Source organism: Alnus glutinosa, chromosome 4 (assembly GCF_958979055.1).
Source record: "Alnus glutinosa chromosome 4, dhAlnGlut1.1, whole genome shotgun sequence".
In the NCBI taxonomy this organism is placed as follows: domain Eukaryota; kingdom Viridiplantae; phylum Streptophyta; class Magnoliopsida; order Fagales; family Betulaceae; genus Alnus; species Alnus glutinosa.
Window position 1 is genome coordinate 27967283 of NC_084889.1, and position 23235 is coordinate 27990517.

At 36.1% G+C, this 23235-nt stretch overlaps 1 protein-coding gene across 3 annotated transcripts in view; it reads right to left on the reverse strand.

Annotated features, from left to right (window-relative positions):
- The window catches only part of LOC133866377 (uncharacterized), a 44191-nt gene that overhangs the window by 10451 nt on the left and 10505 nt on the right, over positions 1-23235 (reverse strand). Inside the window, exons 3-22 of one of the 3 annotated variants that reach the window (XM_062302887.1) lie at positions 22643-22723; positions 22474-22554; positions 14114-14190; positions 13923-13977; positions 13752-13800; positions 13324-13461; positions 11373-11451; positions 8549-8627; positions 8404-8450; positions 8046-8240; positions 7012-7087; positions 6074-6154; positions 5921-6001; positions 3460-3536; positions 3326-3380; positions 3173-3221; positions 2861-2998; positions 2074-2155; positions 1897-1975; positions 725-771 (exon numbers count right to left, since the gene is read on the reverse strand). In XM_062302887.1, the coding sequence (XP_062158871.1) occupies positions 725-771; positions 1897-1975; positions 2074-2155; positions 2861-2998; positions 3173-3221; positions 3326-3380; positions 3460-3536; positions 5921-6001; positions 6074-6154; positions 7012-7087; positions 8046-8240; positions 8404-8450; positions 8549-8627; positions 11373-11451; positions 13324-13461; positions 13752-13800; positions 13923-13977; positions 14114-14190; positions 22474-22554; positions 22643-22723 (1646 nt within the window). Of the gene's footprint in view, positions 1-724; positions 772-1896; positions 1976-2073; positions 2156-2860; positions 2999-3172; positions 3222-3325; positions 3381-3459; positions 3537-5920; positions 6002-6073; positions 6155-7011; positions 7088-8045; positions 8241-8403; positions 8451-8548; positions 8628-11372; positions 11452-13323; positions 13462-13751; positions 13801-13922; positions 13978-14113; positions 14191-18022; positions 19032-22473; positions 22555-22642; positions 22724-23235 lie in introns of those variants that run through there. The other 2 variants (XM_062302886.1, XM_062302885.1) reach the window with 2 other exon arrangements.

Sequence of the window (23235 nt, forward strand, 5' to 3'; positions counted from 1 at the left end):
GCACGATAGAGTTAAACAAGTTAGCTTGTTCTATCAATTATGATGCACACTCTGGTAGCGTTTTCGGTGGTAGGAGCAAAGGGAGGGAGCACAGAGGGTTATTATGAAGCCCAAAATTCTTTCTTGGAATGTTAGAGGGTTTAGATACATTTAAAATTGGAAAATATTATAGAAGGAAGAAGACTAACCTCTCCAATATTAAGTAATGCCCTTCAATGGCATGGTACAAATTGAATACAAGCGGGAAATCTAGAACGAATCTCCTACTCAGATTCCATGTTGGAAAAATGGGAATCTAATGTTTCATTAGTTATTACCCTGAAGGGGGTCAAAACAAAATGACTGATATGATTATAAAAAGACATTATAATAAGTTATTCAGCCTAGATGTAGTCCATACCAAGTTCAGATCACGTGGGAATTAAGGCTGCACACAATTATTCACATACAAAACAATCTAGGTGACTAATAGATCGCCTTTAACAGGTAGTTGGAACAATTGTTCCAAATCTTATCATTTGAATTGAATCTTTATCCAATCAACATGAGCTGTAACTTTAAGTCAAAAATCAAAAGGCTTCTGGCAGGCAAAAGCAAATAGCAAAGTGGATTATCGTATGAATATTCTTTTAAAATACTCCATTGAACTTAGTAATTCAGTCTCCCAGATTTGCTCGACTGATTCCTCAACTGAAATAAAAAACCTGGCATAACTTGCCCATACCTTAACTACAGCAGCATCATCTTGCCGACCCCAGCCTGCAGCAGAACCTGCTCAATAGTAAAATCAAGAAGTATTACTGATATGCAACCTATCAACTCAAAAGGCACACAAGCAACAATACCAGACTGTAATGGACTTTTCTTACATGAAAGGGGATTTAACGAATAAAAACATAGAAAATACTAGATAAACAAGAATTGAAATGATAAAGGCACTTCGAGAGGCCTATCTCTCCAATCGGCACTTCGAGAGGCCAAAACTCTCCTACAAACTACGGGCTCTTCGAGAGGCCCTGGCTCTCCTGAAACTACTTCACTCAATACTCTATTCTTTTTCCTCCTCCTTCCTACAGCCATGATTCTCTTTTATAGACTCTTAACACAAAGCATATTCTAAAAGGTATATTCCACCGTTACAACTTATTTTCCTAATATCCCTTACATACCCCTAACTAATACCCCTTACACAGACAACTTCAGATATTTATCTGAGACACAAGAAAATCAGTTTAGAAAATCATGAGAAGGTTTTTAAGAACAAAAATGTCAGAACTCCATGTCTAAGTGCCTCAATCATTTAGAAGTCTACAGGCTAGAAGAAAAAGATTGTACTGTGCTAGTTCAACTGGACATCCACATATCTAAGATAAAAAATTAAGAAAAAAAAAGTGTAAAGGGTACACACACACACACACACACAAAAAAAGACTGGAAGGATTGGGGAACAGTGAAAAGTATGAAAGGGAAATAAAAGGTTATACGTTAATGTACTATGTCTGAGGTCTCAACAATCACAATCCTAGAAAATTTACACACCTCTATCTCTCAAGAACAATTTCTAAATTATACTCATCATACAATTTATGCTTTTCAGAAGGTTATTTCCCTTCCTTTTGAACTCAGTGCAATCAAAGGGAACAATGTTTGCTGAAAATAGCACCATACCAGGGCATAGTTCAGACAAAAGTAGGAGTTAAAAGAATAGCCAAGTCACAAGTCAAATACTTCATCCTACTAGACTGTTCCAGGTTTTTACACTGATCTTATCTATACTTTAGTAGAAGGCTTAGTTGCCATTGTGATCTTGGAAACATGTCTTCTGCATGTTGAAGAATCTAAAACAGAGGGATACGACTATCCGTTACTATAAAAAGTCAGAAGATTGCACAGCACCTGATAGGAACAATTGGTGTGCAACAGTGGCAATATGAAGGGGAACTTTACGGGAGGAGCATTCACGAGAAACAATGCCCTGTGGATGATTATAACAATTATCATTACAACCTCAAGGTGACTTAGTCAAATAAAGTTGTTTCCACCAAAAAAAGCATAGGTCGATTTTAGCCTGACCAGGTCCTTCACAAAGATGTCAAGTGCGGAGTAAGGTGTATAATCACCATCCAGCATGTGTGGAACACGATTTTCAAACATCCTGCAATCTTGAAAAAAATGCATGAGGCTTCTTATCTCAATATAAAACATAATGACTAAGAAGAGAGACACCACAACCTGATGCGGCCAAATACACAATGATTAAATATTGAGGAATGTAAACTTGACCTTGCATCCCAAAGATTGATTATAACTCAAACTTCTCATTAATAGGTTGTTAGATGCAGTGCAACTTTTCATCAAGAATAAAGAATGTGTATATCATGCATTTAATGAGTCCATCAAGTTGGGCAACCACATAGAAAGTTTGGCTATATCTTTCTTGAAATAGACAAGGGATTGCACAGGCATTTAGTGACTCAAAATTTACTTATGGTGGCAAGAAATACTTCATGCGGTAGCCTTGGGTAAAGATTGGCGTTCTCTTCTCAAACTCTTCTCTCTCTCTCTCTCTCTCTCTCTCTTCTTTTCTTGGTATACTATTTCAACTTATTTCTTTCGCAAGACAGACATTCATTGTTCTTGTCAAAACCAAAAATGAAAATTTAATTGTGCAGCTCCAAGAAAGTATCAATTGATCACAGGCATCACTGCACGTTCATTGCTAATGGGTGCTCATACTTATCAAACAAGACTAAGGTTGAAACTAAGGTTTCAATAGTTATAAGGAGTACTTACAAACTCCACCCCAACCCAAAATAATAATTTGAAAAAAAAAAAAATTATTAAGGAAGAAGACACATACCAGGATGTTCCCCCACTATTTGTGATGAAATCAAACAACATTCTTGTATTGATACCCAATCGAGCTCCAAACGCCATTGCCTCGGCTCCTGAGGCTATATGAACTCCAGCAAGCAATTGATTAACCATCTTCAGACCACTAGAGAACAGAATACAAAAAGAATAAAGTAGTAAAAATTGGCTACCCCAGCATAATTAGATCACTGTCTTATGAACATGAATAGATACATCACATTTTTTTTTTTTCAATTTTGCATATGCAACAATGCATGTGTGTGGAGGCAAATATTGACAAATTTGAGTCAGTAAGTACCTTCCAGCCCCACAGCCTCCTTTGACAACATATAGCTTCTCACTCAATGCTGTACATAAAATCAGCGAAGTATCAATCACAAAGTTAATACCATATCACTGCAACCCAAGAATAGAAACTCTACTGAAAAAATTTCATAAACATGCTTATTACCTGCAAGAACTAAACCAGTGCTCTTAAGAGCTTCATCTGTACCAGAAGCCATTATCTGAAAAAGACAGTGAGCTTTCAGTCAACAAAATCCCAAACAGCTACTTTAGTAAAAAGAAAAGGCGGAATTTGCACACCGTAAGTGTTCCTGTGGAGGCCCTCTTAACACCACCAGAAACAGGAGCATCCACTAATTTCAAATTCTTGCCTTCATCTAGGACATTTGCAGATTGATGACTATATGATCACATTATTGAAAGTAAAGCAGAAATGCATGGAAGGAAGGATCTTAGAAGAATAAAGAAACCAAAGGAAAAAAAAAAAAAATATATCAGATAATAAATGTTATCACATGAAACATTCATACAGCAAGAAATTTAAAGATTAGCCTTCATTTAGCAGTCTTCCCCTCTACCTAATCAGGCTTTAAATGAAAATAACAATACAGTATAATTCCAGACATAATAATCTCATGCTCAGCAACACAACACAAGTGGGGAGTACCAGTGATGCCAGAGCATTAGGAGTGTGGACTCGATTCTTTTCTTTTTTAGTTTTTATTTCTAGTCAAGTTAGCTTTTGTTTTATTTCATTAAGTCTTTTTGAAGAGTCATGTATCAGTCATGTGAGACACTTAAGCAGGGGTTATAACATCTCTTCAATGATTAGGCCGTTACTTAAGAGAATGTAAGCTGTAAACCATTACTTATGCTTATTCTGTCAAAAATAAAAGAAAAGACAGACATTCTTGGGTCCAAACAAACCCTAAAATTCCTCATTCCTTCCTTTAATATATATGCTTGTGTTTCTTTTGTTTCTCTATGAGTTTTCTTATTGAAGCAGCTTTAATAATCCATTATAATTTCTTTGCAAAATTAGATCTGCTGGGTTTATTGTGTCATTTGGATTAGCAATGAAATTTATTTAAGTAGTGAAATAAAAACCTTAAAGCATACCAATTAATTCCTTTAACACCCCCCCCCCCCCCCCCCCCAGGCAAAAAGAACCAATTGGTCTTTCTTTTGTTGAAACTTTTTTAGTCTTGAGGTTAGATATAAGAAAATGTATTTAGTGAATCTTTCACAATTATCATATAACATATAGTCTTTGAAGCATTACATCAATTAAGCACTCTAACCAAACCCAAGTATGTTTTGTAGATGCAAGGTTTTTTTTTTTTTTTAATAAATAATTTATTTCATCGAAGAGCCTAGAGAGGCGCACCCTAGTACATAAGATGTATACATAAAGTCTCCCTTACATGCTAAAAGAAGAACAAAAATCCACAAATTCAGAAAAGTAAGAAAAATGAGAGATATTATACGCCACAATCCAACTAAAGAGCGATTTGACCAGGTTGTTCTAAGCTCCTCCCTTTTCTTCTCACAATCTTCAAAACATCTAGCCTTCCTTTTCCTCTCTCCATACACTCCACATTAAGCACAATGGGGCCATCCTCTACACATCTAGAACTAAGCGGCTACTCACCTGCCCTTGCCTACAATCTAACACTTGTACCACCCTTGTAGGCATAACCCATTAGACTCCAAACAGGGTAAAGATCACACTCCATAATTTTCTTGCCACTTCGCAATGGGGTAAAAGATGATCGATAAATTCTCCGCTTCTACACATACAACACTATTCCACCACTATGACACCTCTCTTTCTCAAATTATCCAAAGTCAAAATTTTCCCATGAGCTGCTGTCCACACAAAAAAATTCAAAGAAAAGAAGAACCCCCCCCCGAAGTAGATAACTCATGAAGAAATGACATCACCTCAAAGTTCTTCCTCTTAGAGAAGGACTCCACCGAATACAATCCTCACTACCTTGTCTCCATCTGAGTGAATCCACACCAAAAAATGCAAGCACCAAATCTACCTCCCAATCTTGGACAGATCTGACAAAAGACACATTCCACTTAATAACTCCATTAGAAGACATCATGTTGTCCCCAACCCACGCCTCCTTACATCGAGAAATACTAAATAACTCCGGAAAAGCTTCCTTCAATGGCTGATCTCCACACCAAGCATCATGCCAGAAATGAATCTGCCATGTTTATTTCCCTGTCGCTACAGCAGTACTCCAATACTCTCTTAAGTCGTTGCCTTTGGTCATCACTTCCAGCGCTTTCAGCAACCAGAACACACTCGGCCAGCCCAAGACCACCACTCGGAAAACGCCTCTGCCCCTCTCTTCCAAACGAATGCCCCCACTGATCTCAGACAGAAACTCAAAAGAGTTCGCTTCCACATTAAAAAATCCCAAATATCCCATCTCTTGATTCCAACTATGTAGATGCAAGTTAATGTCCTTATTGTCCAACTTGACAGAACATTAGAATAATGGCTACTACTAGGGAAACAATATGATTATTAATTAACATAAATCAGGATAGGATCAGGAAAAATGAAATATTATGAGATCTTCAGCAGTCTTAGGGTAAGATAACACCATGAGAACAAAGATACAATAATATTGAAAAACTTTCAGGCTAAGGAAAAGTAAATATCAAAGAGAGTAAAGGCGGCATTCATAGTTCAGAATAAGAAAGAACAATAGTTAAACATGACACATACAAATGGACATACTTAGCAAGTGTTGTTCTAGTTCGCTCACAAATGCAGGAGAAACAGTGGATGAAAGGATAATTGATGCTCCAGATGGAAGGGCTGTAAAATGTAGAAAATATGGTCAGTCCTGCTACAAAATGGAGATGGTATACTGAAAAAGGTTTTGCATACCTGAAACTGCGCCAAATTCTCCATATAAAACACTCTCGGCTTGAGCTTCATTCGTGACCATGACTATAAGCACATCAACATCTGGAAGAGAAAATGTGTCACAAACAAACAGTATTGAATGCTGTTTATACGAGATGCCATACAGTGAATGATCAACAAACTCCTGTGACCATCATAGTTCTTCCCTCCTTTATGAAGATGCCTAACATTGTTTCCTAGAGCCAAATCTAACCTGCAATTTGGATTGTTGGCCAAGGCTTGCAATGATTCTAAAAGTCCAATTATAACTATTGTTTTCGGTCAATAGGGCTGAAAACACCATACAGCTGTATTGACATATTAGGTAAAGCTTATGACTAAACTACATCTTAATCCTAGCATAAATTCCTTACTAATTTTAGTCACCATGATAACTAGATGCATAGTAAAACAAAACCAAATTGTATATCAATTTTTTGAAGACTTCAAAAAATAAGACAGTAAAATACCCTATTCTGAAAAGGCTATTCTCCATTAAGAAAAGAAGAAATATTTTTAGATCAATCCAGTTGATGACAATAATTCTTTTCAATAAGTCGATCCATTCAATCAATATGAAGTTTAACTAACAGCAGTAACGAAGATTTGATCTGAAAGTGTTTGGGAAGAAACCTTCCAATACTTTAGGCCAATCATCTTTTCACAAGCAAGAATCAGTCAATCAAGACCCCACAGCTGAGATGTTAACAAATCTATATGGATATAATATAGGTAGTCATCATTAAGATCACAAAATAGATAAAACTGAACATTGTATTGAAGCATGGCAATTTATATTCTCAAATAATTTCGTTGCAGTAGAAGAAATTAGAGCTTGTGACAATTGTTCTATTATTTTTCCATTCATTCATTCATATATTGGTTGATACCAGCATATCTTTCTTTCTATCTCCAATTACCTTTACATACTTCTGCTGGAGAGTTGCCAGTCAAGCCACCAGCTTCTGCAAATCGAGTTAATGTTGGCTTATAAACCTGCATCCCAGGAAAGGTGCAAAAATAAATTAATCAAAATGGTATTTGAAATTGATCATCTCAATTCGCAACAAAACTCTATTTTCTAACCACTGAACCATATACACAAAAAATAACTTTTTTTGTAAGCACAAAAAATAACTTTTTTTGTAACATAAAGTACATTCTCCCAAAGTCCCAAAAATACATGTTCCTCCACAATCACGTGTAGATACATGATCACATGCACACACACAAACACATCACTCTGTTACAAAACACCATGAGGTTATAATCAGTTCTAGCCATTAAAATGATGATGGTGCACATGGGCCAAGGAATTTATCATAAAACACATAAGAGTACAAGATTAGAAAGACAATGAAATGATCTAATTATCATAACATAATCTGACAAACAGCTTTATGACTACAGAAAAAGAAAAAGGAATAACTACTTTGGCACTTCATGCCTCCAAGAAATATGCAACTAATTTGTGTATGAATTTCTTAAGTCATCTATTTTCATTATTTTAAAGGTAATCACCTATTCACACCCTAAAGATGGAAAGTAAAAGGGTTTTGAAGACAATTCATATATGTTGACGCTTCAGTTTCCATTACCTCAAAAAGAAATAACAGAATGAAGTCATTTTGTTTTGATACAGCTCCCTGAGAATTTATAAAATAATATAGTGCAGTTCCATATGTGACTTGTGGTAAGCTGCATGACTGATATTCAATAAATTCCAGAGCCATTCACTTCTTATTATAAAATTTTCCAATAATTACACCATAACATCGGAAACTGCATTAGTCAAATACATTTTCAGCATGTAAAGCAGGAAAGATCACAAATGGAGAAAGTTAGGCATAAGCATGGACAGGAGAACAATTACTAATCATTCCAGCATCCCATTTCAAAGAAGTAATTTAATGTTTCAAGTAGAATGCAATAAGAATTGAATGTAGCTGATTACATCATAACCAAGGACACAAAAGTTTGAGCTCAGCAGGTGAGTTGCCATGCCAAATCCCATCGCTCCAAGACCAATGAAACCAATTCGGTTCACAGTACTAGACATGGCAGTAATTTGCTTTGCCAGTTGCTCAGGACTGTAAATTTCTTCATTTGCAGCACCTGTAATACTCACTCCAAGGACTTTATCCCAAACCTGGACAAGAATTATACATTGCACAGATAACCAAAAGCAAAATGGTACTTCTTGACATATGAAAAGGCACAACTCAAAACAATATTTTTAAAAAAATCTACTGAGAGAAAGCCACAAACACTTTCTGCCAAAGATTTTGTAAACAGAATGGTATGGGGATAACCTTGACCAGGGTGGCAATGTCATCATCTCCACAAACATGTGAAGACCCTGAAAAAGGAAATGCATGAAGTAGATAAGAAGGAACCAGACTGCTTCTAAACGTCAGATGATATAATCTGAAATACATTTTGTTTTTAGATCAGTACCAAGGATAAGTTGTTGATGAGCAACTGCCAAAAGTGGAAGAGGAAAAGTAAGCGATTTAGCCACATCCAAAATAACACCCTTGCATATGCAAATTCCGTCAGTCTCAAGTACCGTAATGAAGAAAATATTAATGGCACCAACATGAAAACAGAACACTTGGAAAAAATTGAATGCAAAATCATACTTGTACAATATTTGATAAATCTTTCCTGCAATATTCGTACATTGACTAGTACAACTACTTGATGCATTTTTCTTACAATATCAGTACATCAACTTGACAGTGGTGTAAATATTCATGTTAAATGACAATCACCTATATTTCACAGATTTAAGTAAATTTTTCAACTTGATATCTCTCTTTCAAAATTAATAAATATTCGGAACTAAAAGATTCAACTACCCTTATGTATGCTATATTGCTATATACTTTTCCAGTTCAATCAATAATGTCTAGACATAAATATCACTTTAAAAGCATTGCCTTCTTACAATGACCAATAATTTCCAGACACTAATTATGCATTTATACAAATATAGTTTGGGTTTAATGCATATGAATGAGATTATATTGGTAGGTAAATACACATACAAATCAATCCTAACTAGTCAAATGATCAGATTTCCTAACTTCAAAATACATGAGCCACCAAGTGTCTATTTTCAGAACTTCAGATATGAGAGTAGCTAGATACTAAAGTCACACTTAGTCTACTTAGCACATAAAGAGACAAACTTGAAACACAGCATAAACATTTGTTTTCACCAAGTTGGATCTTTAGAATGCAATACACTCTCTATGTAACTGAAACTAATTTTTTTACATTCTAAGAGAATTTTTTACAAAATTCACATTTAGTGGCACCCCACTGACTGCCAAGGTGGACATACTGCTCATCCTGTATTAACCATAAACGTTGATTTTAAATAGGGATGTAGTACATTATTTATGGATATGAGGCACTCCTATACCTCCACAAGGAAAATGTTGAACTCTTTCAGCATTAGTTTTCAGTTGCTTGTTTGAGACGAAATTTATGTCAAACCACTACCACCTCACAATGAAGACATTTCAGCAACTCATGTAATAGTACGTTGTAAGCTTCATTGGAGCCAGTTGAAAACCAATTTAATTGGAAAACTCAAACATCTCTTTTATAGTGTCAAATTTCTAGTCCAACCATATCCTCTATTTATGGCTAGCATACTTCAATATTTTATTGAAACTACTCAGTTTCTCCATTTGGCAGTTCACAGGCATATCTATCAAACCATTAAGCTCCTTTTACACACTTTTTATTCTTCTAAGTTTACTTCATATATGTTTCTTTGTTCAGCATGATTGTTTAAATTAATAGATAGCTTCCAGATATCAGATTAATGTATGCTTAACACTATGAATCTGAACTGACGACCGCTAAATTCATTTCAGAGAAAAGTAAAGTTCCAGATTTGGTATTCTCACAGAATACCAAACCAATCACCAGTGCAAGTTGGTTCAGGTTGGTTCTATGGGTCTATCTCTCTATTTTATTTTTATTTTTATTCTTTTTTTTTTAAAAAAAAAAAAAAGAGCAATTGAAAATAACTAATAGTTAAATTTGTTATTCAGTAAGCTTGATGAAGAAATGGACATATCAATAGCAGTGATACTCATTAACCAAACTTTTTACCTGTTATGAGTTAAAAATTTTGAGAACGCTAAATTTTCTTTAAGAAACAATGATATATCTGTAATGGGTGAATATAATAAAGTGTTAAGATTAGGGTTTACCAAAAATAGAGGAAAAGTTATCATTCTACCTCTCATTGTAATTTATTGTAAAAATGATACAATCAACAATAGACTAGTATACCCTTTAGTGTATACTTTATTACAATAATGACATCCATTCATAATCTCGTACTCTCTCTTAGGCTAAAGCATATATATCTTTTAAGCCCAATTTAGAGTAAAATTAAATTCTAACCTATTACAACCCAGGGACTTTGTGAACATATCTACAAGTTGATATTCAAACTTTACAAATGGTGTAGAAATATTTCTATTCAATATTTTATCTTGAATGAAGTGATAATCAACTTCAATAATGATATGAATAGCGGCTTGATTATAACAAAATAATTGAAGAGGAGTTAGAACTATAAAATCAATCTCCTGGAAAAAATACTACAACTGTATTTACTAACTAGAGGTTTGAACAATTGTCCCGTGCCCGGCTTATGCACTAGCACATTATTACCATGAGTTTTATACTCTTCCATGTAACCAAATTACCTCTAGAAAAGGTACAATACTCAGTAGTAGATTCATGATCTGAAGGAGAGCCTGTCTAATCAGCATCAGTGAAGCCTGATATTCTAAGATTCCCATTCAGCCTATACATTAGTCCAAGACACGGGGCTCACTTAGATAATGGATAATGTGGGTAACATCTCAATGTGGAAACCTAGGAGCTTCTAAGAACTGGCTTACTACAATTATTTCGTATATGATATCTACTTATCTAGTCCTGTGATAATAAGATAATTCAGCTTTCCAACTAGCTGGCAATATCTACCAGGATCTCCAAACATGTAAAAACATTTTCAACCTAGAGAAGTTACTACTCCACCTCTCACGGTTTTATCATATATATTACAAAAATGATGCAATAGACTAATATACCCTTTATGGTATACTTTATTACCATAATGCCATCCATCTCATACTCTCACATAAAGCATAGAAAACAATGTCACCCCACACCTCCAGTGGAAACTGATGCCATATACAACCAGAAAAAAAGGATCATAAGAGACATATATCATTATATATCTTACCAATTTTTGAATAAAAGTATTCAGAAAATGATGTTTGGTATCACCCCGTAACAACTGTGGAACATGATTCTTGAAAACCCTGCAAACATAGAAACAAACCCACACCCCACCCCCCCAAAAAAATGATAAACAACTGCATGAATGAAGACTTTATTCTAATGGTAGCATAGCATATGGCAGAAAATACATTCAATTCAACTGCCAAAGGATGAATATAAGGACCCCTCATAAACCACCTAGAAGTGTCAATAAATGGCTTTCAAATCCTCAAAATAATCAAAACATCAATAATTAGTATTAAAATGTAAAATATATTGGAGAATGTTATAGCATTCTAAGTCACCAAAGGGTTCCTGGTAAACTTATCCATCTATTATGACATATGAGGTCAGATTTACTGTACAGTGAATGATATTTTATAGTCATTTTATGATTATGCTCTGGATTCGGCAGCTCAAAATGTAAACTCGAGCATTTTTCATGCCATATATGCTCCCAAAGACAGAAGATGATGAACATGATGATGAATTGAACTTCTAGGGAGGCAAGCAATGATTATTCATCAACTGTTCATAGGAATCGGGGATAGGTGACAATTTGAAGATACTTCACAATTGTTTATTGTCCTTTTCTGGATGCAACGTGGCCATGTTAAGGATAAGAGGCAAAACAAGCTGAACTGTTGAGTTTCACCACATTATATAGATAGATAAAGGACACAAGAATGGCCTAGAAAAACTGTAAAAGTACAACCGTAACCATTGATTTACTACTACATAGAAATTTGTAAGTCTTTATTTTGTGCTGACCATCATGTATTCTGTAGTCATCACAAGAGATGTATCCTAATTAAATATCCAGATGCTTAACTCTACTAAAAGGTAACTGTAGCAAACAGAAACAAAACAGAACTAACTAAAAAGATCAAAATGGTAAAGTACTAATTTATAATATAAGGACAATAGTAGAACACTAGAAAGGAGTTGCAGAAGCACAAAAAAAGAAGAAGCCAACTATCCACCTTATAACTGTACATCAGGTTAAGACTTAACATTGTGGAAGTATGTCATGCTAATTAGAGAATTAAGGACGGGCATTAGAACCATGATCATAACCACTAGAGTACTTCTTGCATTTTGTAATTTATTATGACTGTATTCTCTTAATGGGATGTAGTAAAATAGCAACACAAATATGATATTTGTATGCTTATGTTTTGGCTTCATATAAATTACTATTTATGTAAATAATTCAAGTCAGAAACAGATTTATTTATTTTTCATTTAATTTTCCAAGACGTAATAGAATTGATTAATTGTGTGGCTTAAGAAATCGACAAGATTTGTAGGGTTCGTTGTTGCTTTGGTGGGTTGTGGGTTGTCTCTCAGGCGTTTAGTTTTTTCTTGTAACTCTGTTTGGGCTCCTTTGTCATTATTTGGTTGTTCTTTCTTGGGTTTTGGGGTTTTTTCTGTTGGTTTTGCTGGTTGTTGCAGGTTAGCTTTGGGTGCTTCTGACGTATATTTCCTGTGTACCTAGGAGCGCCTTTACGCTTTTTTAATAAATCTTTTCTTACTTATCAAAAAAAAAAAAAAAATCGACAAGATTTCAATGACTTCACCATTTCATTTTGATTTAGGCCCTCTTTAAAAACTTTGAAAAACTATAATATACAACCAATTCGACCACACAGACGATGTTATATATTTTCATTAACAATTCTCAGTCCCCAGAGACATGTCTCAAGCCCTTCCATAATATAGCTAGAGAATAGGCCTTTAAATAAGCATTATCTTTAATAATAAGAACCAGCTACATGAATATATAATAAGAAACAGCTACATGAATATAGGATCTCATTCTTAAGCATGCTTCTAATTTGGACTTTTGGATTTGCAAACACAAAACACAGTTATTAAAGAACAAAAATTAAACCAAAACTAGAAGAACTCACCATGAATTTCCAGCGGCATTAGAAATGATGTCATAGATTATCCAGGGATGAATACCAGCTTTGACACCAAGAGAAATAGCCTCCACTGAAGCAATGAAATGAATTCCCTCAAGCAGCTCATTAACCATTTTAATTTTACTGCAACAGAAGGAGGAAAATATATGATAATAAGACAAATTATAGAACATCAGGCACCATCAAAAAAACCTCTAATATCAGTTTGAGCTCACTTTCTTTTCTTCAATAACTACATTTAGGAAATATCATGCATCAACTAAGTAGCATGTTAAGGATGAAATTCACTTTTATTTTGAGAACATTTATATCAGTTACCCAATTGATCAGAAAAACCAAAACATCAAGCGAATAAAACTTTACAGCAGTCATCATTATGAAAAGAAGGTTTGCAAGCCAAGAAGAAAGCACACCTTCCAGAGCCAACTCCACCATCAAAAATGTAAAGCTTTTCGCACATTGCTGCTCAAAAATCACACCAACAGATGATATATTGACATTTAAAAAATAAAATAAAATAAAATAAAGGTTCATAAAATGATGTACTAATACAACCAAGTTAGAGCATCAAGAACGGATTTTACCAGATAGAAAAGGCCGAGCCCTTGCAATGGCGTCTGACCTTCCTGATGCAGCAATCTAAATAGTTCAAAAAATATCAGCAGTGTTCCTGTCATAGACTAATTGATAACAAGAGGGAAACTTGATCTTTACACCCACAGCTAAGGAATGAAGGAACTAAAATGATATAAAATTAAGTATGACATAACATTACCATGACTTTTCCATCTAACAGCTTAGAAATTCCCCTAGAGACATTTACATCTACTAGATAAGCTGTCTCACTATCATCTGCAAGATAAATATACAGATGGATTTCAGAACAAATTTCATAACTAATGCTCTATGTTCCAGAAAGAAAGTAACCATCAAAATCATAAATAGAAGATTGGTACATTAGAGAAACCTTCAGTTAATGAGCTAACTTGGTGCATTTGTAGCGGACACCTTACTATTTGAAAATAATTTGAAAAATGAAAAATAAAAAAGAGAAAGTAATTACACAGGTAGAGATTAAGAGTCTGACAACCATACTATTTCCGAATTTTGGAACTTTCCCTAAACATATGAGCATCAATCACATGAACTATAAACCTATGAGCACATTAATTCCTAAACATATGCATATATAACAACTAACAAATTGCTATTGTATATAAAAGCATACTTTCAATTTGTACCGACATGGATGTGGTACAAATTGTTGACACCTGATAAAGGCAGTTCATAGGCCTAGGGATGGATGTTGTTGCGCGGGTCGTGGACTCTTTGTCCCTTAAGTCCTAGGTTGAACCTTTGTGACAAAACAAGAAGTGGCTGAAGAGTGATAAAGAAGGGGCTATTCTATATGTACCGATATGGCAGAACCGTAGAGGTGTGTACTACTGCACTCAATCCTTCTTTGTCCATTAGTTCCCAGTTCTTCTATTCGTTGCGGGGCATATGACTAAGTTGAAATCAATTTTTATTCAGTCGCCTTACAAGTAGATGGTAGCAACCAGCTGTTTCTCTTACTCCTCTTTCTTCAATTTTTAAACCTTTTAGACTTCTATATATATATATATATGGTTCTTTGTTTTTTTGGTTTCCTATTGTATATTCCTCATGTGCTTTCTGCTTTTTCTCACTTTTAAAATAACTTTCTTATTTATTAAAAAGGATCTATGCTCTTTTTCAGACAACATCTATAAGTTAAGGTTTTGGCAGGCATCAGAAGTTGAAAGAGTAATTTTAGCCCCAACTTTCCATTAATTCTTGGCTGCAACACAGCAACAGTTAATCAATATGCCATTTATGACAGTAACATATGTTAGAATACTAATTAAATGATTAAATTTATCATTTCCCATCAGCTTAAGCTTTTAGGATAAGTGGTGATTTAACAACATCCATCACGAAAGACTAAGTTTTATTCATCTCTTTTAAGTAGCTTTCATGCAAAAAGTGGGGCATCATAGCTTTTAAGTCACTTATGCAATTCTGAAAATAATAATGACTTGGAATGCCATCAAGAGGAAAAAAAAGATGGGATTTTTTCACAAACATTCGGAAACGTAGAGACATCAATACAGGAACCATACATTTTAATAAAAAGACTGCAACTTATTTGCTCTTTGGTTCTTTCTTTTGATAGTATATTCAATTCAACCAAGTCTTGAATCCAATTGGGATCAGCTCCATGGATCCTTTTTCAACTCAAAGGCTCAGCTACATGTATCTTTTTCTACCATTTAATTTGATCTAAGGTCATGTCCTTTGTTACCCCTTTGTTTATGATCCTTTCTTCACTACTTCTATTCATGTTATTTTAGGCCTTCCACTATCCTCTTTCACTCCTTCAGCTTAGATCAAATTACTCTCCCACTAATGCATTTATCGGTTTTATTATACTAAATCACCACTTATCCTAAAAGTTTAAGCTGATAAGAAATTGTAAATTTAATCATTTAATTAATATTTTAACACTCTCTCTCATGTGTGGGCTCAAACTTCTCTTCAATAAATGAGGCCTAACATGTGAGATATTTAATTGAAATGGAAGGTAAATTATGGAGACATGATTCAAACCCAAGACCTCTAGTCTAATACCACATTTGATGACTCTTCCTCATCATTATTCCTAAATAGGTGCCACCCCCACCTTGAATGGAAGCTAGATCACACAACCATATATTGTCATGCCAAATAAGTTAATTTGGTAGCCTAAAGGTCACACAAGTTGTTGAAACGTAGAGGAAGAAGAATTATTCTTATTTCCTGATGATCTCATGCGATTACATCGTTTAAATAGAGAAACCCTATGAACTAATATGGAAAGAAAATAAGCAATACAATCAGAATAAAGTCAGAGAATAAAACGTAATATGGTAAGACCCAATATGGAAAGGTCCGTTATTTTCAACACTCCCCCTCAAGCTGAGGCATAGATGTCTCGCATGCCCAACTTGGATAAGGCTGAATGAAGAGTGTCACTAGAAACACCCTTTGTCAACATATCCGCCAATTGTTCTCCAGTCTTCACATATGGTGTGCAGATGATACCTTCTTTGAGTTTTTCTTTAATGAAATGTCGATCAATCTCAACATGTTTGGTTCGGTCATGTTGGACTAGATTATGAGCAATACTAATGGCTTCCTTGTTGTCACAATACAGTCGTCCTTGGAGTCAAACCCAAGCTCCGTCAAGAGTATTTTCAACCATAATATTTCACACACTCCTTGAGCCATAGCTCTAAATTCCGCCTCTGCACTAGATTTGGCAACCATAGACTGTTTCTTGCTCCGCCATGTAACCAAATTACCTCCCACAAATGTGCAATAACCTAATGTAGACCTTCGATCTGTAATCGAGCCAGCCCAATCTGCATCTGTATAGGCTTCTATTTTCAAATGATCATATTGAGAAAACAACAGTCCCTTACCCGGTGAGGATTTTAAGTAGCGAAGAATACGATAAACAGCTTCCATGTGAGGCTCTCGCGGAAAATGCATGAATTGACTCACCACACTAATAGCATATGCAATGTCTGGACGGGTATGGGATAGATAAATCAATTGCCCAACCAATCGCTGATATCTACCCTTATCCACCAAGGGGCTTTCGCCACATTCTCCCAGTTTAACATTTACCTCCACTGGATTGTCAGTAGCTTTACACCCGAGCATTCCTATTTCTTTAAGAAGATCAAGTATGTATTTTCGTTGGGAGATAAATATACCATGCTTTGACCTTGCTACCTCAATGCCCAAAAAGTACTTCAGAGTCCCCAAGTCTTTTATTTCAAACTCATTTGCAAGGTGATGTTTTAACCTCTACATCTCCCCATCGTCATTGCCTATCAAGACAATATCATCAACATACACAATTAAAGCTGTTACCTTTCCTTGAGAGGAATGCTTGATGAAAAGTGTATGATCAGCCTAACTCTGCTTGTAACCAAATATCTGCATAGCCCGGAAAAACCGCTCAAATCATGCTCATGGAGATTGTTTCAGGCCATACAAAGCCTTCTTTAGTTTGCACACTTTTCCTGCTGAGGACGAATCTTCCAATCCAGGGGGAATTGCCATGTAAACTTCTTCTAGGTCTCCATGAAGAAATGCATTTTTTACATCAAATTGATGTAAAGGCCAATTTAAGCTTGCAACTATAGATAATAGAACCCTAATTGAGTTCATCTTTGCTACAGGTGCAAATGTTTCCTCATAATCAATCCCATTAGTCTAGGTAAAGCCTTTTGCAACAAGTCTGGCTTTGTATCGTTCCACGAACCATCGGCCTTATGCTTGATAGTGAACACCCACTTGCAGCCAACAACCTTCTTTCCATTAGGTAATTTGACCAAATCCCAAGTCGTGTTCTTGTGAAGAGCTTCCATCTCTTCATGCATCGTTGTCCTCCCTTTTGGATCATTAAGTGCCTCCTGTAGATTTCTAGGAACAGACACAGAAGACAATTTGAATACAAAGGAACGATATGGTGAAGATAGATGTTGATAAGAAACAATATCAGACACTGTATGGTGTGTACATGACCTAACTCCTTTGCGTTGTGCAATGGGAAGACTTGAATCATTAACAACAGGTATTACAAAATTCATATCAAAAGTAGACGGAGTAGTACCTGAAGGAGTAGTACCTGAGCCCAAATCAGATGTTTGGCATGTAGCATCAGGAATGGTCTTAGCTTTCTGGCGTCTGGAGTAAACTCTCAACTCTTCCACAGGTGGTGCACATGGTTGATCAATAGGTTCAGTTGGAGACTCATTAGTAATCTGTTGTTGCTCCGGCTCTAGCATAAGAATAGGGACAGGTAACGGACTCAAAAAATCCTCACCCTCTTCAATCTGACTCTCCCCCTGAAGAGGAGTAGGGGTGGATGAGGAGTAGGATTGTTGCTCAAAGAAAGTGACATCCATAGAGACAAAGTATTTTCTGGATGGAGGGTGATAACATTTGTAACCCTTTTGAGTGGAAGAGTAGCCAACAAAGACACATTTGAGGGATCTGGGGTCTAACTTACTCCTAGCAGGACCATGAATATAGACAAAGCAAACACAACCAAAAAATTTTGGAGAAACACCTATTGCAGTAGAAAGAGGTGGGGACAACACCTCGAGGGGTGTTTGGAAATCTAGAACCCGAGAAGGCATCCTATTGATGAGATATGTAGCAGTGAGTAAGGCGTCCCCCCAATAAGATTTAGGAAAATGCATGTCAAGCATAAGGGAACGAGTTACCTCTAACAGGTGCCGATTTTTCCGTTCAGCCACACCATTTTGCTGCGGAGTATCAACACACATGGTTTGGTGGATAATGCCATGTTCGCGAAAATAAGCCTCGAGATTACTAGACATATATTCGCCCCCAATGTCAGAGCGAACAATTTTAATCGTGGCATTGAACTGAGTCTAAACCATCTTATAAAACATCTAAAACACAAAAAACACATCACTTTTGTCCTTTAACAAGTAAACCCATGTGGTTCGGGAAAAATCATCAATAAAAGACACAAACCACCGATAACCAGATAAAGAAACCACTCGTGAAGGACCCCACACATCAGTATGAAGAAGAACAAAAGGTGCATCACTTTTATTGATACTAGGAGAAAAAGACACACGATGGTGTTTTGAAAGTTCACAAGTTTCACATTGAAACATAGAAACATTATTATGCAAAAATAATGCAGGAAACATGCGTTGCAAATTAAAAACAAAGGATGCCCTAAACGTTGATGCCAGAGCCAGATTCTAGCTGCCAAGTCATCCGCTTGAACTGTATGATAAGCCTGTATGAGCCGACCATGTGTGTCGGCCTGAGAATCCAGATAGTACAGGCAAACCTTCAAACTACCACTGCCAATCATCTTCCCTGTGACAAGGTCCCGAAAGAAGCAATAGTAAGAGTAAAAGATTACACGACAATTCAGCTCAATGGTAATACGTGCAATGGATAAAAGATTAGCAACAAGGTTAGGGACATGAAGAACAGAGGTCAAGGTCATAGAAGGGGTCACAGAAACAGATCATTTATCTGATACTGGCGACAGAGAACCATCAGCTATTCTAACTTTGTCTCTGCCTGAACAAGGATTATATGACGAAGATAAAGGAGACATACTAGTCATATGATCAAAGGCACCTGAGTCAATGACCCACAGATCATCAAGTGGAGTAGTAGATGCATTCAAAGCACTAGCCAAATTACCTGTAAGAGCGGATGATGATGCTGCAATAGCAAGTGTGTCCAATCGAGGCATAAGTCAACGGAGTGCTTCTACCTCATCTTTACTCAATCCCCCTGTATCTATAGTAGAGGAAGACGTATCAAGTGTGGGAGTGATCGTCTCAACTATAGAAGTATGATGGGCTCGAGGTCTAAATCCTCCACCTGTGCGACCCCCACGACCTCGGGTAGGACGGCCCTGAAGCTTCCAACAAGTCTCCAGAGTATGTCGTGACCTATTACAGTGGTCACAGAATAATTTGTCTTTGTCATTTGAGGTCGCATCTACTGTTCTATCCCTATCTCGAAATCTGAAACTATTGCTCGAAGTGCGTTGAGTTGCACCCACAAGAGCGGATTGAGACTGTGAACTGGAATGAAGCATAGTACTATGATGACTCTCCTCATTTTGAATGTAAGAAAACACCTCTTATAGTGATGGAAGGGGCTCCTTCCCAAAAATCTGAACCCGCACAGGATCATACTCTGAATTCAATCCACCCAAGAACTCATAAATGCGTTCTTCTTCAATCATCTTCTTAATTTGAGCGGCATCAACAGCGCACATAGGCTACAAATTCTGATAATGATCTAACTCCTACCACAAACTACGGAGTTTATGAAAATACGTGGCTACTAGAGAATCACCTTGCGTGAGACCATGGATCCAGCGCTTCAAGTCATACTTCAGTGTAGCATTCCCCACTTTGGAATATGTCTGAGCAGCAGCATCCCAAACTTCTTTGGCCGTATGGAGAAATAAGTACCCCTGACTAGTTTCTGGTAGCATTGAACGCAGTAACCATGACATAATTGTGGAATTTTCTGCTTCCCACTTATCATAAGCGGGATCATTGGGCCGTGGTTCGTGAATTCTACCATTCAAGTATCCCATCTTCCCTCTGCTCTCAATAGATGAAAGAGCTAATTGTGACCAAGCAAGATAATTGAGCCCATTCAATTTGACAGTTGTGATTTGAAGAGTTGGATTTTCACCGAGGGAGGTCACCACCTGACTCACTGCCCCTTTCGTCTGATTTGTCTCCAACATTTTTGAATCAGACATCCTACCAACTATAGTGCTCCAACACAACCGGTGGACTCAAAAAAAAAAAAAAAAAAAAAAAAAAAAGGAAAGATGGAACTAGAAATTGAACCATAAAAATAGATGATTCATTCTGCAACCCCCCCCCCCCCCCCCCTTTTTTTTTACCTAAACTACAAATCGTTTAGCAGGGTGAACGACAAACCTGGAACCCCTTTTGAACGACATATCGTTAGTCAAGCCGAGGCAGAACCATCTCGCTGTCGCCGGAGCTCCACACGTCGCTGCTCACGTGAACTCGCCGAACAGAACAAGGAAAGCCACCTTGTTTGCAATTGGTCCATCAAACACACCGAGTAGTCTTCAGGATGGATCGGTGTTCACCAAAAACGCCTCCATTCGTTGGAGAACCAGCCCAAAATCCGCCGTTAATACCTTCTGTGGGTTGTGCGACCTAGATTATGGTGAGCCACATCTAGTTGCACAATCCCAAAGGGAAGACGTGGCAAAACAATGATGCGACAGAGAAAAATTAGGAAACGAACGTAGAACCCAAGCACCCAGAAACGAACGAAACCCTAGGTTTGCTCAGATACCATGTTGAAACGTAGAGGAAGAAGAATTATTCTTATTTCTTAATGATCTCATGCGATTACATCGTTTAAATAGAAAAACCCTACGAACTAATATGGAAAGAAAATAGGCAATACAATCAGAATAAAACGTAATATGGTAAGACCCAATATGGAAAGGTCCGTTATTTTCAACACAAGTTACTATTCCCAAGTCACTACCAAAACTCAAATTCATATTCACCTGTTTATAGGTTACAAGTTGTAAGCAAAGAATGAAAACTTTTAAGAAAGTGAAAAGACAATCTATTAGTTGAGAACTGGAACTTCTATAAACATGGTCTACCATTCCAACACTATCTTTAGATAAGTTTGGAAGAGATGAAGAATGATATTATCCAGATGTTCTTTCTAAATTTTCTGCATTTAATATTTTCTTGATTTTTCAATAATCAACACGTTTGATCAATTCATACAATCTTATTCAATCACGAATCTTAAAATTCTCAACCCAATCCTTAGCACACTTCCAATCAATAATCCTATTCCTGATAAACTAGCACACTACTTTAAGACTTACGTAGACATAATTTTGGCCATACAGACCCTTATTCTTGATTAAATTTAATAATTACGTGTGATACCTTCTCAAATGCACGTGTGTGCGTGTGTGCGCATTCAAGTAAAAAGGTTCATCAATCTGATGATTCTTAAATGGATTGCCCTCTTTTAAACAGCTCACAGCTCATTCTTTTCTATATATGATATTTTATGGAATGAATTTAAGAAAACAGAGCAACTAGAATTACATAGACATAGTAAGGGCAATGGTTGTGTAATTATAGCTAGCAGGGAATAATGCTTCATGACATTAGCTTTAGTTATATTGACTCATGAATTCCCCTTTGAGGGATTAGATTTCATACATGCAGCTTTAGCCCAAAATGTAAATTTTTAGTATTTTCAAATCATCAAGTAGAGTGAAACGCGGATAGAGATATATCAACCAAGGGGCATAAGCAATCAATTGTGTTAATTTTCACTACTAAACCTAGATCAAGATGCTCCATTTGGTTGCTGAACAAAAAAAAAAGGATTAGAGAAACAAAGTTCAGATTTTATAATGGTGTCTTCTCAGCAACCAAATGAAGCATAAAGATTACGCCGTACAAACACGTTTTCCAGAGACCCTAAATTATATAAAGGAAACAATATCAGAATGTAAATTGCCTCTGAGACGCTTTTCCAGGTTCTCGATATATGATGGTAATAAGGTTGAGTGGAGAATGATGACAACATCCTTGTGCAGCCCTGCATATTCATAAAGTTACATAATCCGTATATCAACCAAGTGACTGATAATTGTATAAGATGTTATGTAGAGAAGTTTCATCAAGACCTTTCAAAGCACCCTTGTTACCAAAAATTATATCATTTGTTTTATCTGCATGAGATATTAACACAATCAAAGCTGAAACACCTGCAAGCAAAAAATGAGCAGAGAAAAAAGCTTCAGAAAGTCAGTCCCAGGACACGAAACATATAACTTTCACAAGTTACAAATGCCAAGGATTTAAAACCCTTTTGATCAAGCATAATAAAGATCATGAGTGCTGAGATTATAGTCCAGTACATGTTTTTAAGTTAACTTTTCTGATTATCTGTATAATTGGAAAAGACAACGAATTCATAAAACATTTGATGGTATAAGAATATAAGACTTCAATCAAAACAGTCAGTGCCACATGATAAGTGAAATTCATACGCAAAAGTTAATAATTAAAAGAAAAAAGTATGTAGCTTCCAAAAATTTGTGGATGATTTCCACTAAGCACTTCTACACACTAGTTCAATGGAAGGCAACTAATGGGTAACCTCAAGGTATAATTTAAGAAACTAAAGCGGGGCATAAGGTACATGCCCTGATATTAAATCCAAAAGATGTGGCTTACTGATAGTTCTATACGCTCAAAATTTAAACTCTCTAACCGT